This window comes from Lycium ferocissimum, chromosome 6 (assembly GCF_029784015.1).
Source record: "Lycium ferocissimum isolate CSIRO_LF1 chromosome 6, AGI_CSIRO_Lferr_CH_V1, whole genome shotgun sequence".
Classification (NCBI taxonomy): Eukaryota; Viridiplantae; Streptophyta; class Magnoliopsida; order Solanales; family Solanaceae; genus Lycium; species Lycium ferocissimum.
In genome coordinates, this window is record NC_081347.1 from 12635401 (window position 1) to 12656047 (window position 20647).

Genomic DNA, 20647 nt, shown 5'->3' on the forward strand with positions numbered 1-20647 from the left:
TATGTATTAAATTGGCACACCCCTTAAGGAGCCATAAATAGAAAAACGATTTTACTGTATCACCCTTAACTATTAGTCATGTAATTATTGAAATCAATCAAAAGTTGTGCAGCAGCAAATCTTTGAAGTTTTCAACCTAATAATTATTAGTGAGGGTAAAACAGATATGAAATGGTAAATTATATCTTAGTAATTCAAATTGGACAAGTAAAAATGGACACTTATTTTTAGTGTCGAGGACAAGTAAAAATAGATAGAGGGACTTTGTCCCAATTTATCTTTTCTTTTTAGTCTATCCAAAAAAGAATGATACATTTCTATATTTAGAAATAATTTAATTCAACTTCTCCTTTTACTCTTAATGAAATGATTTACGGTCACATAAATTTCTATGGCTTGTTTTAGATCACAAGTTGTAAAAATTTTCTTTTCTTTCTTAAACTCTGTGTCTAGTCAAACTATATCACATAAATCGAGATGGAGCGAGTAGCATTATCTCATACATGTATTGGAGGGAAGATAACAATAGAATAAAATAATTGAAATATGCGTGCTGGACTCCATATAATTTTTTATTTCTTTAAAAAAATTGCAAGTCGAAATTTCTATGCCAAACATAACCACAAGGATGAGATAGACATCCGTTATGTCTTTGAATCGTCTTCTTCATAAAAAGGCCTAATTTTTTTTTTTTTTTTTTTAAAAAAAGAGCAGTAACATAAAGAGAGCTCCATATCTGGTTGGTCCTATGGCCACAAAGTTATTAATGAAGCCTCAAATCACAGTTTCACAGCTGTCTCCTCCATTACCAAACACCACTGAAATGATGAGAAGTAGTCTCTCAGCCACTAATATTACTAATAGTACAAGAAACTTTAACAAGATGTCAAGATTTGGGCAGAGGACCATTTGTGCTGCAGAACAACAACATGTTGAGGTTTCACAATCTGCTTCACAAATCAAGATTCAACTCTATGATGCACTCCAAGGTATTGCTTCTCAATGGTAGTTTTATCGCTACTAGAAACAGAGGTTTTTCCACCGTGAATTGATGAAAATTTTGTTCTTTAAATATGATTTTTTTCTCTCCTCATTCTCACTGAAACGGGGAAACAAGTGCTATTGAAATACTGGAAAACTTTCTATTTTCCGTTTGAAAACTCTACTATTTTTTCTAATTGATTTCTGTGGTAATAGCCACTGGATATTTTTCCGTGGGTAATAGCGATTTTCTATGAGGAGATCATAATGTCGGAATTGTTTATGTGTGGTGATTAAATATAAATGAATTATTAAATCATATATTCTTATTTCATATTTTATCTTATAAATCACACTCTATGTGTATTACATCAAATTATATTACGTGATAAATAGAGATAAGAATACATAGTTTATTTATCTATATAATCATGTGTATTTATATTAATTTGTTTGTTGAAAATATTGTTTAGGAATTAACAGAGGAATTTTTGGAGTATCATCTGATAAGAAATCTGAAATTGAAGAGCTGGTCAAGCAACTAGAGTCTCAAAATCCAATTCCTGAACCAACCTTATCTCTAGATAAGGTGACGTGGTATTGTGCCATACCATAAATTTAGTTTATTTTTTTCACATACAATTTCAAATGAATTGTATGAATTAATTGATGTGCATTTCTGATAAAATATATGATTTCATACATGTAGGTTGCTGGAAGTTGGAGGCTTATATACAGTACTATAAGCATTTTAGGATCAAAAAGAACAAAACTAGGATTAAGAGATTTTATCACACTAGGGGATTTATATCAGAATATTGATATTTCTGAGGTATGTTTTGTTATTTCCTTTGGTACATTATGCATATTTAAATTTTTAGTATAAAATTAAAATATTTAAAAAATTTCTTTACATTCTTAAACTTTATGCATAGTTAGATTAAAACACATAAAATGAAACAAAGGAAGTATTATATCACATAGTATTAAGTATTACTCCTCAAATAAAAAGATTGTCTCTTTTGATTTGGTGAAAGTTTAAGAAATAAAGAAAGACTTTTGAAATGTGTGGTCCAAAACAAGTCTTAGATATTTGTGTGATTGTAAATTATCTCATAAAGTTAAATTGTTTCTAAATATAGAAATGTGACAATCTTTTTGGAACAGACTAAAAAAGAAAGGAGGACAATTTATTTATTATTTTTGTCATTTTTCAACTAATTGAAACATTTTAATGATGATAAATGGAGGGAAAAGCTGTGAACGTGATCAAGTTTAATGCCAGAGGATTAAGTTTATTGAATGGGGAGCTAAGGATTGAAGCCTCCTTCAAGATTGCATCCAAATCAGTTGAGATTACTCTGCTTTTTTTCTTCTTCTTTTTTTTTCCTTCATAAAATTGATGATCACAATATTTTAGGAATGCACAATTTTATTAATTGCTTCTTCCTGGTTTTTATTTTATTTTTATTTTCAATGTAGAGAGTTGACATTTTCTACAACAATTCTGCAATAACACCAGACCAGGTATGGATTAATTATGTTTCCTTCATTGCAAAAAGTTATTCCCAATTAGCTTCATAAGTGAAAAACAAAACTATTTTTGTCCAATTTTTTTTTTTTCAAAAGAATGTTTGTCCAAACTTCATTTCTTCCTTTCTTTCAAGGCAAAAGACATAGATTGACCCCTAAACTATACCCGAAATCTCGATATCACACTTAAACTATTAAGACGACCTATCATACAACTAAACATTTAAAAAGTGAATTTATTTACCCCCTGAAAACTGATGTGGCATAAAATATAAAAATAATTTAAAACAGGCGCGTTTTGTTGAATTTATTTACCTTTTTATGTTTTTTTTTTTTGGCTAAATATAGATATTTAGGATCCCCTCTAAACCCCCCCCACCTCCCCCCACCCCCCCCCCACCCTTCTTCATCTCCATAAAGAACAACAACATCACTACCGCCCTCTACACCCCCACCCCCACCACCTCGCCCCCGGCCCTCCCTTGTTCAGCTCCTCCCTCACTGCCGCCTCAACTTATCTTAAAAATCGAACTTCCTCATCAACTTTGAACAATAGTCATTCTCCCCCCTTTATGTCAATTGACTTTTCTAAATGTTTATTTGACTCTTATATTATAAATTTTTGTCTGTTTGTACTTCTTTAAATTGTGAACTTTTTTTAAACTTTTTTATGTAACAGAATTACCTATCGAAATAATATTATTTTGAACAAAAAAAGAAATGTGAGAAATAGTGATTAAGTATATAAGTTAATGACGATGTATAATGAAATAAATGAGCAAAATTGTAAAAATAAGTTTATTAATAGCAAGCACAAAGCTAATATCTATTTACACAATCGTAAATATATATATAAAAAAAAAGTGAGAAATTTATAAGCTTGTTTCAATGTAGGTAACAAGAAAAATAGTTATAAGAATAGCGGTAATTTTATAACAAGTTCCAAAAGATTATCTATTTGTATTGTAAATTTATTTTAAATTAAAATTAAGAAAATATGATATTAATGATAATTAAAACTAGTTTATCTACAAAGACAACAACAAATAAGAGAGTTGTAGAATTTAGTTATACGTACATGTATGCACACATTTACATACATAGATACATACATACATGAAAATTATAAAAAGATTATTCTACGTGTAATGTTGATGATATAAAAGAACTACAGTATAATAAATTATAAAATTATTTAAACTATAGATAAAACACCTAAGTAAAAATATATTATATAGTATAAATATATAATGTATTACATAGATGAAGGATTAATGATATCAAAGGCATAATAGACATTGCATAGCATAAAGGAGGAAGAATGACTATTGTTCAAAGTTGAGAGGGAGTTTGATTTTTAAGGTAATGCTGGGGGTGTAAATGATTTTCACCCTAATGAAATTGATAATGTAAATGGTAGAACATAACATGCACATGTGGTTATGGCAGGATAAAAAGTAGATTTAAGGAATAATTGCCACCTTTTATATTTTTAAAATCAAATGTAAGGATTTTTTTAGTACTTTTCATTGTAATCTCTAGCTTTTAAAATTAGTTTCCTAAAGACAATTTTTTTCGTGTCTGCAATCATCCTCCAAAAAATTAATAGAATTAATGATACTTTTTGGACGAAATTATGCATTGTGTATTTTTGCTTGAGTTGTACAATATAAAAGTCTCATATACTGTTCTCAGAGGGGAAATTTTACCTATCTCAATAGATTTATTATTGGTTCAAAGAATGTCATGAGCTCTTTTTCTAGAAGAGAAAAGCTAACAAAGTTTTATGATCAAAATTGGAACAGTTGATGAACGTGTTTAAGAAAAACTACGATCTTCTTCTTGGCATCTTCAACCCTGAAGGCTGGCTTGAAATTACGTATCCTTTAATTAGTTTTAAGCTTTAAAATAATACGTTTTTTTTTGTTTTGTATCTTACGTTGCTAACTTAAAATGGACAGAGAGGAGAAATCTGTTATCCTTAATCTGAAAAAATGCAGATACGTTGATGAGAATTTGAGGATAGCCAGAGATGACAAGGGCAACATTTTTGTCTTGGAGAGATCACAGAAGGATAAACTTTGAGAATTAATGATGTAGACTTGATTAGTTCCCATGTCTTTTCCCTGTATGTAATATGTATAAATCCCAATACATCCTTGTCACACCTTTTTTTTTTTTTTCACACAAAAATGATTTATATGTTTAGTTCAAAAGGGTTTTCAAATTGAAAGTGACCAAAATGTGTTTCAAAAGGGATTATTTCAGAAATAACAAGAGTCGCCACTTGACAATGGGTTTCGGTGTACCAAGTCACCTTTAAAATAGTAATCCCTTTTAAGAACAAGTTTGACTCTATCAGCAACAGATATTCCGGTTAAGGAATTCTGTTGACCGAGGGGAAGGTGTGAGGCATCACTCGAATCCCGTGATTTTAGCACGGTCGCTTTAATTAACTCATATTGGCTTAAATAGAAACTCAATCAGATAAACTCAAACAACAAACAAACACGTGCACAAGAAGAGTTCAAAAAAAGAGTCTAAATTATTATAACCTGAAATAAAATAAAATGCGAGAAAATAACCCTATACTACCCTGTGCTATATCCACGAACAACCACCATTTTTACATCAAATTTTCTTCCGGGACATCCCACCCGGAAATTAATACATGACATTGAAAGCGAATAAAGGAAAACACACAAGCAATTAGTAAACCTAACATATTTGCCTAACGTTTATGCCGGATCTTAAAATTTGCCCATTTAATTCATGGGTCCCACAAGATTCTAGCTGTTGAAATGCAATAAAACATTTAAGCCCCAAACTTGCTTTTCTATTTTTATATCCAATCCAGCAACCCAATTATAAAAACGAAGAATTAAATTATTAGATTAGACAAAACAATACCTAACCAAACAAAATAGAATTAACAAATAATAAAATGAAGATATTGTATCCAACTAAACTACTTTATCCAATTTAAATCCGCAACTCACTATCATCTTAAATAGAGGCTTCAAATCACACATATATCTCATTCAACAATTATATCAAACAAGCAATAGCAACATAAAACAATTAAAACACGAAATTAATCAAAACAGGACAAGAAAGGGAAAAATGGACCTCAATCAGATAGATATACACCAAAGGTGTTCAGCAAAACGGAACTCCGGCAAACGAAATCTGACCCGAAAATTTTTGAACGGCTACAAGGCCTCAAATGAAAAACCCCAACCGAAAACTTGTCGGAGAACCTCGGTTTACGAACACGAAACTGAAAACCCAACTCAAAAATCTTCATTGGAACTCATCAGAAAGGGGTTGATTGCTGATGATTTTCATGACTGTTTTAGGTGTTTTAGTGGCGGTTCATTGGAAGGTTGGTGTTTGGACGGAAAAATAGGGGTAGGGTGGTATTTTGGTCACTGGTTTTTGGTGTGGAAATGAAGATGGTGATGGGGTGTATGGACAGTGGTGTTAATGGAGGCGGTGACGGGATGTGAAATAGTGGTGTTTGGTCGCCGTTTTTTATGGGGGTTTTCCTGTGGTTGCCAATGGTGGAGATGGAGGTGGTGACCGAAGGTGTTTGGTGGTGTAACAGAGTGAAGAAGAAGAAGCCAAAAAAATGGGTGTTGCCCGTTTTCTTCTATTCTATTCTCTCTGTCTATGTTGGTCTCTTTATTTCTATTAGTGCATTGCCACCGATTAGGTGTTTATAGGTGTAAGGTATATATGATGGTGTGTCCCCGTATTGGTGTGTGTATGTCACGTGTATATGGTTTTGTGCAAATGAAAATTGTGGAATATACGTGAGAGTGCAAAATGTAAAGCGATAAGGTTTGTTATGAAGCTTTTTCATTTTGTGGTGAGGTGGTATAATCCCATTTGCTTTCCCCTTTTTATCATCTTTTTTATTTACCTTTTATTTAAATGTAAAACAAGAAATACTTAATAACTATTCCTAGATAGAGAAAATTATACTATTTAAAAGAAAATAACTAGCTAAACAAAATTAAATCCTAGAAAGTATATTTTTTGTGATTTTTCATTCTTTTGAAACACCAAACTTGTACTCTAGAAATAGTAAGGAGCCGTTTGGACATGATTTCATCTCATGAGATGAAATTATGTTTGGACATGCAATTTGAATATCTTAAGTTGCAGTTATTTTTTTTTTTTTTTTTTTATAAACATAAAAACCCAACAAGTTGTGGAAACCATCAAAATTTTCCCAATTCATATACAATCTTACCAAATGAGTAAATCATAGTTCATAATAAAATTAATACACAGTATATAAGCGAGTAGGCTCGCGAAGGACATGACGTATACGAGGTTGGATAAGCGGGAAGTACAAATTGATAGTCCTAATTAAGATTCCAAAGGCATCCGAGTTGAAGCAAGAAAGTAGTTAAGGGAATCGAGTTATAAGTTAGTGTATTGGACGCAAACTAGGAGTATTGAGTTAATGATGCCTTAAGAATGTTGTGGAGAAGAGTTATGACGCCCCCGAGATTCATAATGAAATGATGAACAAGTGCTAAGAAGGTCCCATAAGGATTAGAGGTCAAACGAAACGACGGGAACCATTCCGGTGGAACTGTGAGTTCCACGACCATGTTCCACGGACAGCACAATGTTCCACGACCCGTGGCTGTGTCCGTGGAACAGCCGCAGAAAGTGTGGCTGGCTGGTCGTGAACCACGACCAGTTCCACGGCCAACAAAGGGTTCCACGGACCGTGAAGCTGTCCGTGGAAGTCCCACACTCGGCTGAACCTTTCCAAGTCTTTAAATGTTAAGTCCACTTCATTTTATTCATTCTCATCCACGACTTCAACCTCTCCACACCTCTAGAAACTTCCAAACATTTCTTCCACAAGAAAACTAAGGAGATCAAGGATCAATAACAAGATTTGAGGAGAATCAAGCTTAAGAAACTCCATTAAAGCTACCAAAGTCAAGGAATTCCAAGAGAGAAGAAATAGGGTTTTGTGCTAGAAGGTGTATTATCATCCAAGGTTTATTCCTCTACCATTCGAGGTAAGTTTCATGAACTTTAGATGTTGATTGAAGTATTATTAAGATGAAACACTTAGATTATGAAAGAGTATGAAAAATGGGTCATAAATGGGTAGATTATGCCATTGTTGAATAGTAGTTGAGGAGAATCATGAAAATGGTTATGTTGAGATTGTGAATGTGTTATGAATGATATTTAGAGCATGGAATAAGTATTATAAGTGAACAAATGTGACAATGAACCGTAGTCATGAATATGGAGAATTTAGGTGAAATTATGAAATGCGAATCATGGGAATGAATGACGATTGTTGTTAGCGATATTGTGATGGTTGTTATGGGTGTTGGAAGTTGATATGGAATATGGCGGAACGTAGTATAAACAAAGGAAACGCTGCCCAATTTTCTTTAGCCTTAAGAGGCACGGTTTTATAATTGCCTAGCTAACGACGCTACGAACTCTCTTGAAGGTAAAGACGAAGACATCAAAGGAGGACGAGCAAGCTATAAAGTAGTTAACGACAAAAGGTATGTGAGGCATTACCCTTCCTTCCAAGGCATGAATCTTATATACGATTTCCCTCTTCCTTCACGGATCTTTTATGTTCCTAGAGATGAAATGTCTACGTCCATGAGTAACGAGACTGGATAAGAAATACGCTATGAATGCAATAAAGACTCTAGAGACCACGATATAATGTTCTTATGAGATCAATGATGAGGATCACGATCCATTGGCATTTCCTCTTATACGTACTCGCCTTAAATCGTAAATTCCTCCAAGGTGAGATATGACTCTTATGCTATTCCATAACATGACCGGGGTTTACGACCTTACGTCACCCCGACATAAACATAGCCACTCTCAAGCTTAATGTATGTACATGTGTATATAACTAAGAATGTTAAACTATGGTAAAATCATGATAAGCCACGATATGTCTATGAATTGAATGTTAATGGTGACAAGTGTATGAAATGCATGGTATGTGTGATAATATGATTCCACCGCGCCTAATTGGCCGGACACGTCACCGCTACGGCGGGCTGCTATGATCCCACCGCGCCTAATTGGCCGGACATGTCACCGCTACGGCGGGCTGCTATGATTCCACCGCACCGAGAAAAGGGCGGACATGTCACCACTAGTGGGCTGCGCAGGATGGTTACCCGGACGCGGGTAACGATATAATGACGTATGATTGATGTAACGATGCTTGCATGCTATGATAATGTATGTGATGTATTTATGTATGATGAATGTACGTGAAACTCGGTTCATATGTAAAGATGGTACAAAGTTATGCCCTCATCTCATGATTTACGATTTCCGGGTTATGTTTGTTTCATTTCTCGCCTTACATACTCAGTACAATGTTCGTACTGACGTCCCTTTTCTTTGGACGCTGTGTTCATGCCCACAGGTAGGCAAGGAGAGGTGCTGATCCCTAGGAGTCAGTGGCTGATTTGTGAGCACTCCATCGTCCGGAGGTGCTTTGATTATTCTTTTGGTACATATATGTATATTCACATTTTGGGCACGACGGGGTCCTGTCCCGTCTATATGTCTAGTATTCCATTAGAGGCTCGTAGTCACGTATGTGTGGGTAGTATGGCCCCATGGTCTCCATGTATATGTATGTGTATTTGTATATATATTATTTTGATAGCCGAAGGGCTTATGTTTATAAAAGTTAATGTATCTCAGAAAATGACAGTTTTATATGATTACGAGTATATAGTATGAATGATAGCAGATAAGCGGTAATATGAGCGGTGTTCGGTGGTTAGCCCCGGATACCCGTCGCGGCCCGTAGCTCGGGTCGTGACAAAAGTGGTATCAGAGCAGTTCAGTCCTAGGAAGTGTCTACGAGCCGTGTCTAGTAGAGTCTTGTTTATGGTGTGTTGCGCGCCACGCTAATAAACAAGGGGCTACAGGGCATTTAGGAAAAGTGACCATCCTTCTTCATATGAGATCGTGCGATAGAGCCGTGTATAAGATATACTCCTCCCTAACGAATGTGCTATGATTTCGTAAATGCCGCCAAAAGCTAAAGCCGCCCGGTAAGGGCAAGACTACGACAAAGAGGCGGGCGGAAAAAGAGCCGCCTATGAATATAGAGGAAGGGGAATCACATCACGAGGCTTTATCTAATGCCTCCACTACTCCTCCTATCACAGAGGGGCAAGAAGGGGCTTCTGTTCCAGCTCCTATCCCTCCAGTTCCTCCACCGGCTGCTTCGGGCCAACAAGTAGCCGAGGCTATTAATTTATTGACCCAATTGGTTGCTGCTCAGGCACAGAGGCAAAATGCGGGCCCAAGTGATCGTTCATCTAGTACTAGAGCTCGTGACTTCATGAGCCTCAATCCTCCGGAATTCTTTGGGTCCAAGCCGGATGAAGACCCGCAAGGCTTTATTGATGAAATGTTGAGGACGTTGCAGATTATTCATGCTTCTGAGACCGAATCAGTGGAGTTGGCATCATATAGACTCCGAGATGTGGCGGTTTTATGGTATAATAACTGGAGAGCATCGAGGCAAGAAAATGCGCCTCCTCCCGTGTGGCAAGAATTTGTTGATGCTTTCATTCGCCACTACTTACCTCCCGAGGTCCGCCGAGCCAGAGCGGACGATTTCGAATTTAAAGCAAGGAGTATGAGTGCCGGGAATACAGCCTTCAATTCAATTCTTTGGCTAGATATGCTCCTACAATGGTAGCCGATATGGGCGACAGGGTATACAGGTTTGTGAGTGGCTTAGGGCCACATCTATTTAAGGATTGCTTAACGGCCTCGTTGCAGGACGGGATGGACATTTCCCGTATTCAAGCCCATGCCCAAAATCTAGAGGGGCAGCAACCTCCGCAGAGGGGTGATCGTGACATTGATAGAGGGCAAGGCAAACGGGCAAGATCTATGGGCGCAGGAGGTGATTATAGGGGCGGATCCAGGCAGACATATTCCGGACACTCAGGTCAGTCAGTGACGAGTGCACCTCCCCGGTTTACAGGCAGGAGATCTGATCGTTCCTATCGATCTCGACAGGGTCAGAGTTCGAGGGCCCCAGGTTCCCAGTTTGGGGGAGATTACAGTCAGGGGAGACCACCAGGTTCCCCGATGCAGTCAGTGCAGAAAATTGCACTCAGGGCCATGTCGCCAGGGCACCGATGCATGTTACAATTGTGGGCAGGTAGGACACTTGATGCGAGACTGTCCCTCGAGATATGACAGAGGTGGGGCTCAGCCCACAGGGTCCGCAGCAGGTTCTTCTTCCGTACGCCCGACGGGGCAAACTCCCCAGATTTCATCAGGCCGAGGTAGAGGCCGAGGGGGAGCATCTACGTCAGGTGCCACACAGCCCCGATTATATGCTTTAGCCGGACGGCAGGATCTCGAGTCGTCCCCGGATGTGGTTACAGGTATACTGTCTGTATTCTCTCATGATGTATATGCATTGATAGATCCCGGGTCTACGCTATCTTATATTACTCCATATGTTGCTAACCGTATTGGGGTGAAGCCCGAGCCGATTAAACCTTTTGAGGTATCTACTCCGGTTGGTGATCCCGTGATAGCGAAACAAGTGTATAAAGATTGTATAGTTGTCTTATGCGATCGCCAAACCAAGGCTGATCTAGTGGAGCTTGAAATGATAGACTTTGATGTAATTATGGGTATGGATTGGTTGGCCTCATGTTATGCTAATGTTGACTGCCGAATGAAGTTAGTTCGATTCCAATTTCCGGGAGAACCCGTGCTAGAATGGAAAGGTAATACGGCAACTCCGAGAGGTAGGTTTATTTCCTACCTTAAGGCAAGAAAAATGATAGCTAAAGGCTATATCTACCATCTAGTCCGAGTTCACGACACGGAAGCAAAGTCCCCAACTCTCCAACTGTTCGGTGGTAAACGAGTTTCCGGACGTATTCCCAGATGAGCTCCCGTGCCTTCCTCCGGAAAGGGAAATTGAGTTCACTATTGATGTTGCCGGATACTGAGCCTATTTCTATCCCTCCTTATCGAATGGCTCCGGCGGAACTGAAAGAATTAAAGGCCCAGTTGAAGGATTTGCTCGAGAAGGGGTTTATTAGACCCAGTTCCTCTCCGTGGGGAGCACCAGTTTTATTTGTGAAAAAGAAAGATGGCTCCCTACGAATGTGCATCGATTATAGACAGCTCAATAAGGTGACAATAAAGAATAAATACCCTCTTCCCAGGATTGACGATTTATTTGATCAGCTACAGGGTGCCAAGTGGTTTTCAAAAATAGACCTGAGATCCGGTTATCATCAAGTTAGAGTCAGAGAAGAAGATATTCCCAAAACAGCATTCCGAACGAGATATGGTCATTATGAATTCCGAGTGATGTCATTCGGGTTAACGAATGCCCCGGCAGTGTTTATGAATCTAATGAACAATGTATTCAGGCCTCTTCTAGATCTATTTGTGATAGTATTCATCGATGATATTCTGGTGTATTCTCGCACGGAGTCAGAACATGCAGATCATCTACGTATTGTCCTTGGCATTCTTCGAGCTCGAGAGCTGTATGCTAAATTTTCAAAGTGCGAGTTCTGGTTAAACTCGGTGACATTTCTGGGGCATGTGATTTCAAGTGATGGCATTAGAGTCGACACTCAGAAGATTGAAGCAGTAAAGACTTGGCCAAGACCTACGACACCTACAGAAGTTCGTAGTTTCCTGGGTTTGGCAGGTTATTATAGAAGATTCGTAGAGGGCTTTTCTTCTATTTCAGCCCCATTGACGAAGTTAACCCAGAAGTCAGCCAAATTCCAGTGGAATGACGCTTGTGAGCGCAGCTTCCAAGAGTTGAAAGACAGGTTGACCTCAGCCCCAATCTTGACACTTCCCGAAGGACCGGATGGCTATGTGGTATATTGCGACGCTTCGGGTGTGGGGCTGGGATGTGTGTTAATGCAGCATGGAAGAGTCATTGCTTATGCTTCAAGACAGCTGCGAAAACATGAAAAGAACTACCCAACTCATGATCTCGAATTGGCCGCAGTTATTCATGCATTGAAAATGTGGAGACATTACTTGTATGGCGTACATGTCGATATCTATACAGATCATAAGAGTCTTCAATATATTTTTAAACAGAAGGAGTTGAACTCGCGGCAGAGGCGGTGGTTAGAATTATTGAAGGATTATGATGTTAATATTTTATACCACCCCGAAAAGCTAATGTAGTGGCCGACGCACTTAGTCGCCGATCAATGGGTAGCTTATGTGAAGTTCCCCCCGGAGAAGAAAGAGCTGATTCATGAACTCCACCAGTTGGCAAATCTGGGAGTGCGTATAATCGACTCAGGTGATGCAGGAATTAGTGTTAATAATCCTACAGCTCCATCCTTGAATATGGAGATAAAAGAGCGACAATGCGAGGATCCCAAATTGGAATATTATAAAGGTGTGAAATTTCCAAGAGAAAGGTCATCATTCGAAGTCTCGGCAGATGGGGTTCTTAGATATCAAGAATAGACTATGTGTCCCGAATGTGGCGCAGACCTACGCCGTCGAGTCCTAGAAGAAGCTCACTATTCTCGGTATTCTATTCATCCTGGAACGACGAAGATGTACCATGATCTTAAATCGATGTATTGGTGGGACGGCATGAAAAGAGACATAGCAGAATTTGTGGCCAAATGTCCAAATTGCCAGCAAGTAAAGGTAGAACATCAGAAGCCAGGGGGATTACTGCAAGCGATGGAAATTCCTACATGGAAATGGGAAGTGATCAATATGGATTTCGTTGTAGGACTACCTCGTTCCCGAAGTAAGTATGATTCTGTGTGGGTGATCGTGGATAGATTGACAAAGGCAGCTCATTTTCTCCCAAATAACCACGTATTCGGCGGAGGATTATGCAAGGTTATATCTTAAGGAGATTGTGAGGCTTCATGGTATTCCAATATCTATCATTACGGACAGAGGAGCACAATTTACAGCCAAGTTCTGGAAATCCTTCCAAGAGGGTCTAGGCACTCAAGTGAAGCTCAGCACGACATTCCATCCGCAAACTGACGGACAAGCCGAGCGCACTATACAGACCTTGGAAGATATGTTAAGGGCATGTGTTTTAGATTTTGGTGGTAGTTGGGATGACCACTTACCCTTAATCGAATTTGCCTATAACAACAGTTACCATTCCAGTATTCAAATGGCTCCGTATGAAGCTCTGTATGGAAGAAAATGTAGATCTCCGATTGGATGGTTTGACGTCGGAGAAATACAATTGATAGGCCCCGAATTAGTTCAACAAGCGGTGGAAAAAGTCAAAATGATCCGAGATCGATTATTGACGGCCCAAAGTCGCCAAAAGTCTTATGCGGACAACCGCCGACGAGATCTAGAATTTCAAGTCAATGATTGGGTATTCTTGAAAGTGTCACCAATGAAAGGAGTGATGAGATTTGGCAAAAGGGGAAATTGAGTCCGCGATATATCGGACCTTACCAAATCATCCGTAAGGTGGGTCAAGTAGCATATGAGTTAGACTTGCCTTCAGAGCTTGAATTAGTTCATCCAGTATTCCATGTCTCAATGCTCCGCAAATGTGTTGGGGATCCTACAAAGATCGTGCCCGTCAATGATGTCCAAATCACAGAAAAGCTAACTTATGAAGAGGTCCCTATTGCCATATTAGACAGGCAAATACGAAGGCTTCGGAATAAGGAAGTAGCTTCAGTGAAGGTCTTATGGCGAAATAACAACCGAGAAGAAATGACTTGGGAAGCGAGAGGAGAAGATGAAATCCGCATACCCGCACCTATTTCAACCCCCAGAAGAGATACATGATGAAACATCGGGACAATAAGGTATGTATGCTTTATTTTTATGTATATGGGTCGTGTGTGGCCAATCTATATTGCTATTGTGTTGTAGCCCTGTGAGGCAATGATATTATGGGCTGTTGTGATAGGATGGTATCGCCATATTACAGGGGAAACTCTGGCGAAATTTTTCTAGAATCCTCGATGACTTAACATTCGAGGACGAATGTTCCAAAAGGGGGGAAGAATGTTACACCTCGGAAATTTCCCCTTAGTATATAAGCGAGTAGGCTCGCGAAGGACATGACGTATACGAGGTTGGATAAGCAGGAAGTACAAATTGATAGTCCTAATTAAGATTCCAAAGGCATCCGAGTTGAAGCAAGAAAGTAGTTAAGGGAATCGAGTTATAAGTTAGTGTATTGGACGCAAACTAGGAGTATTGAGTTAATGATGCCTTAAGAATGTTGTGGAGAAGAGTTATGACGCCCCGAGATTCATAATGAAATGATGAACAAGTGCTAAGAAGGTCCCATAAGGATTAGAGGTCAAACGAAACGACGGGAACCATTCCGGTGGAACTGTGAGTTCCACGACCATGTTCCACGGACAGCACAATGTTCCACGATCCGTGGCTGTGTCCGTGGAACAGCCAGAAGAAAGTGTGGCTGGCTGGTCGTGAACCACGACCAGTTCCACGGCCAACAAAGGGTTCCACGGACCGTGAAGCTGTCCGTGGAAGTCCCACTCGGCTGAACCTTTCCAAGTCTTTAAATGTTAAGTCCACTTCATTTTATTCATTCTCATCCACGACTTCAACCTCTCCACACCTCTAGAAACTTCCAAACATTTCATCCACAAGAAAACTAAGGAGATCAAGGATCAATAACAAGATTTGAGGAGAATCAAGCTTAAGAAACTCCATTAAAGCTACCAAAGTCAAGGAATTCCAAGAGAGAAGAAATAGGGTTTTGTGCTAGAAGGTGTATTATCATCCAAGGTTTATTCCTCTACCATTCGAGGTAAGTTTCATGAACTTTAGATGTTGATTGAAGTATTATTAAGATGAAACACTTAGATTATGAAAGAGTATGAAAAATGGGTCATAAATGGGTAGATTATGCCATTGTTGAATAGTAGTTGAGGAGAATCATGAAAATGGTTATGTTGAGATTGTGAATGTGTTATGAATGATATTTAGAGCATGGAATAAGTATTATAAGTGAACAAATGTGACAATGAACCGTAGTCATGAATATGGAGAATTTAGGTGAAATTATGAAATGCGAATCATGGGAATGAATGACGATTGTTGTTAGCGATATTGTGATGGTTGTTATGGGTGTTGGAAGTTGATATGGAATATGGCGGAACGTAGTATAAACAAAGGAAACGCTGCCCAATTTTCTTTAGCCTTAAGAGGCACGGTTTTATAATTGCCTAGCTAACGACGCTACGAACTCTCTTGAAGGTAAAGACGAAGACATCAAAGGAGGACGAGCAAGCTATAAAGTAGTTAACGACAAAAGGTATGTGAGGCATTACCCTTCCTTCCAAGGCATGAATCTTATATACGATTTCCTCTTCCTTCACGGATCTTTTATGTTCTAGAGATGAAATGTCTACGTCCATGAGTAACGAGACGGATAAGAAATACGCTATGAATGCAATAAAGACTCTAGAGACCACGATATAATGTTCTTATGAGATCAATGATGAGGATCACGATCCATTGGCATTTCTCTTATACGTACTCGCCTTAAATCGTAAATTCCTCCAAGGTGAGATATGACTCTTATGCTATTCCATAACATGACCGGGGGTTTACGACCTTACGTCACCCCGACATAAACATAGCCACTCTCAAGCTTAATGTATGTACATGTGTATATAACTAAGAATGTTAAACTATGGTAAAATCATGATAAGCCACGATATGTCTATGAATTGAATGTTAATGGTGACAAGTGTATGAAATGCATGGTATGTGTGATAATATGATTCCACCGCGCCTAATTGGCCGGACACGTCACCGCTACGGCGGGCTGCTATGATCCCACCGCGCCTAATTGGCCGGACATGTCACCGCTACGGCGGGCTGCTATGATTCCACCGCACCGAGAAAAGGGCGGACATGTCACCACTAGTGGGCTCGCGCATGGGATGGTTACCCGGACGCGGGTAACGATATAATGACGTATGATTGATGTAACGATGCTTGCATGCTATGATGATGTATGTGATGTATTTATGTATGATGAATGTACGTGAAACTCGGTTCATATGTAAAGATGGTACAAAGTTATGCCCTCATCTCATGATTTACGATTTCCAAGTTATGTTTGTTTCATTTCTGCCTTACATACTCTGTACAACGTTCGTACTGACGTCCCTTTTCTTTGGACGCTGTGTTCATGCCCACAGGTAGGCAAGGAGACGGTGCTGATCCCTAGGAGTCAGTGGTTGATTTGTGAGCACTCCATCGTCCGGAGGTGCTTTGATTATTCTTTTGGTACATATATGTATATTCACATTTTGGGCACGACGGGGTCCTGTCCCGTCTATATGTCTAGTATTCCATTAGAGGCTCGTAGTCACGTATGTGTGGGTAGCATGGCCCCATGGTCTCCATGTATATGTATGTGTATTTGTATATATATCATTTTGATAGCCGAAGGGCTTATGTTTATAAAAGTTAACGTATCTCGTAAAATGACAAGCTTGAAGCATTACATGATTACGAGTATATGCGGTGGCCTAAGATTCATAACATAACACCAAGTATCGTGTTAACTTAAAACTCAAACAAATCACCCTTAATACGTATCCCATGAATTTTAAAGACCAAGGCCAAAATCTTACTATGTCGGTATATACGCCACCATATTTTTTGGTTGTATAAATTTGTCTTTCAAATTGGCCTAACACCGTTCTAAACACACCATGTTAATTGTGGCAAGTGAATATTGGAAAGTTTCTTCTTGATCGCCGACATATCAATACGTGCAACGATTCGTTAGGAAAATAGAATGTTCTTCAATTGGAACCCGTGTGGCTCGATGCTTAACTAAGTAAATTGTTTTGACTCCATCGAAACCGACAAGCCGACGAAATGATTAGATTTAACATTTGACTCTTATATACGCATTCGATGTCCAAAGAAGGAAATAACCCATGCCATACCGAGACTAGCTATATGTTGATGTGTGAAAGACGAAACAACCGATGTTTCTCGTGTTACTTGTTCAATATGCGCGCGGGGCGCTACACGCATAAGATAAAATCCTCAATGGACTCCCACTGACACGGTTTCATAGACTCCTAAGACACATAAACCTATTATAACTTCTAATACTTGCTTTGTCTAAAGTAGAACCATGGCCTCGGGCAATATGAACCGATGCTCGACCGAACTTCAATGCAAATATACAACACGGGTAAGGCCTCGTAGCTCATTCTCTAAAAGATTTGAAAGCATGCAAATAAGTTGTTAAAAATGAACCACAATGACCAAAAAATGCAATCCAATATAATAAAGGTGCGGAAATAAATGAGTAATGCAATTTAAACTTTCCAAGGCAAATTCATTTAAAGAAAGTTATCAAATGAAATTCCCATGATCAAAATACTATAAGAATAACCAGGTATCATGCGCAAAGACCTGCATAGGATATTAAAAGAGATAAAGCTACTACATTACATTAGGGACGAAATTCTCGAACTCAGATGGAATTTTTGATGAGAGAGCACTCACCAACTAGTCGATCACTTACAACATAACAATCTTTTGATCCTCCTAAAAGTTACATATTTTTCCTCATGCATATGATTTACATAATGATTGATGTATGAAATCATTTTCATCAATCTACGTGGATACATGAACAACCTAAGAGTATAATGCAATAGATTACATCATATCATGAGTTGATCTAGTTGGTAGAAACCAACCTCCGTGCAAATATCATCGTCTCTATATTCTTCAGCCCAATAAATAATGAGACAAAGCTATGGCTCAAGGTCAAAATATACATATGCATAGTGAAAATATTTTTTTTATCAATAGGCCCATTCATGACATGAAGCAATTGAGTAATCACAACTTGCTCGCAGTAGATATCAAACTTGTTGATAATTAGTGCTTGTTCTCGACTCGTAGATTGAATTTTTTCTTTTTGATTTCTAGGGTCCATAGTTCCATTTCCGTTGTTCCTTAAGAGATTCAAATATGCCTTCGCTCTAACCGTAGGTTATGACTTTTTTTGCAACTAGATGTGACACCATGGGAATTATGATAATAGTGAGTTACGAGGATGATTAAACAATGCTATCGTTGTTCATGCTTAACATACCTGAAATTATTCCCGTTTTGAATAAAAGACTTGAACTTTGAAGAAACAAATACATCATCCTTCACTTCAATTGGTTCTTCGTTGAAAATAGAGCCTACCGCATACAACATGGTTAGCCTTGTTGTGATTACGATATAATTGAATTCCCAAATATTTCTTCCAATAAGTCATAATGTTTAAGCCTTTTTTGTCTGTACTTGGAAATATTTACTCCTCTTTCTTTTCTTTTTTTTGCTGAAAAATTACATAAAATAGAATGTTACATTATGAATTTCACATAGACAGAAGAAAAATACTCAGTATTAATCACATAAGCTTACCGCCACATGTTGCGCCCAAATTTCAGAAGGACGAGTAACTGTGTTAGTTTGAGGGTCCCAACCGTATCTGGAACAAGACTGAAGTAGTCCTTTGAAATGTTTTAGATCTTTCCTTAATGCTCGATATTTGGTCTTTATGCAGATTTCATCATAACTGTCTTGTTTTCCGGTTCTATTCCAAAATTCATCGATGATTTCCTTCCAGCGTGGACCGCTGATAGTGTTACCATCAAACGCGTATTTCCTCGCATCGTCATGTAGGACTTCTATGAAGACATTCATCCAACCATTTTTCAGCATTTGAACCACGTGGTTTACTCATTCTTTTACGTTTCTACAATACAACAGGAGTAGGATAACAAGTCGCATTCACGATATTCACTTTAGCTTACATAACATCTAGAAACTTGCCTCACATGAGCACAATGAAATTAATTAAAATTTTAACTTATGTTACCCCGTTAGCCGCGGAGGAGGAGCCGGCACCGAATTTTCGTCCGAAATCCCAAATCACTTTTGACAAGTTATGTGCACTGTACTCTAATTTCAAAAAAATAAGCAAGAAACTATAACAAAATAACAGTGACAAATTTGAACATAAAAAAAGATTCATAGCAACAACTTATTCCTAAAGCTAATAGATGATAGATCACTTTCATATATAGTAAATTTGAAACATTAGAGAAAGAACTCACTTGTTAATAGATGATGGATTGACTTGAGAGTAATCTGGAAGCAAAAATGAAAGATATGCAAGAACTATACTTCGTTGGATGTTATTAAGAAAAATTTAAAAAAGAATGCCCTCTAGCTGAGATATTTCTGATGGAATTTGGATGATGTGGTACTTTATTGATGCAGTAACGTTAATATGGTTGGTGAAGAAAGAAAGCCCTGTAACTGAGGTGTTTGTAAACGGATAGATCATAAATAAAGTTAGTAGAATTTAATATGGTTGGTGGGAGTAATTAATTTTTGAAAATATTTTACCAACTTGCAGATTAATATTTAATACAAATAGTTGATAAATATGATTGGTAAATATATCTACCAACTTATGGATCTTTTTTCACAAAATATAAACGTATGGGTCAGATTTTACATTTATATGTTTTGAAATCATGATTTCAAATCCCAAATCATTCCTTTTTGGATGATTCGGGATTTCTTCTCATGAGATGAAATCAGAGATGAAATTGTATGTCCAAACGCCTACTAAATATTTTTGTCCCTCTTCTTATTTTCGCAAATAAACCTAATAAATAAAATAGAGTAAATCGACACATCAAGACTAAAATTAAAAGAAATATTTAGACACTGAAAGGTGAAACACTCTGGGGAGAGTCAAAAATCACGTGTCTACAGCCTGCCCCTGTTTGACTGGGAACATAAAGAGTTTTCAGACAAACAAGTAGAAAAAGAGACAAGTTCGACCCGATCGTTAGTCTAAAAGGAGAGGGAAGAAAGAAAAGGATGCAATCGAGCCCTAATTTTGGGCATCCTACATATTTCGGGTTATAAGAGAATCGGGTCACGTGTAGTTCAAGGAGTAAGAAGAGTGGAGAACATACTAAGTTGGAGTATCGAGCGAGGTCCCGTCGACTCTCCGGACCGCGGTCCAGTTATTACATCAGAAAAT

General features: G+C 38.1%; 1 protein-coding gene across 3 annotated transcripts; it reads left to right on the forward strand.

The window, feature by feature from the left end:
- The first annotated feature begins 573 nt into the window (after positions 1-573).
- Positions 574-4769, forward strand: LOC132059354 (fibrillin-5, chloroplastic). 3 transcript variants are annotated; one of them, XM_059451944.1, is made up of 7 exons: positions 577-989; positions 1455-1570; positions 1691-1813; positions 2232-2330; positions 2464-2508; positions 4320-4393; positions 4515-4769. In XM_059451944.1, the coding sequence occupies exons 1-7, from the start codon at positions 749-751 to the stop codon at positions 4597-4599; spliced, it is 783 nt and encodes a 260-aa protein (XP_059307927.1). In that variant the 5' UTR covers positions 577-748; the 3' UTR covers positions 4600-4769. The 3 variants fall into 3 exon arrangements, with proteins under 3 accessions (XP_059307928.1, XP_059307929.1, XP_059307927.1); XM_059451945.1 differs by lacking the exon at positions 2232-2330 and having other exon boundaries at positions 574-989; XM_059451946.1 differs by lacking the exon at positions 4320-4393 and having other exon boundaries at positions 575-989; positions 4476-4681.
- The last annotated feature ends 15878 nt before the right edge of the window (positions 4770-20647 follow it).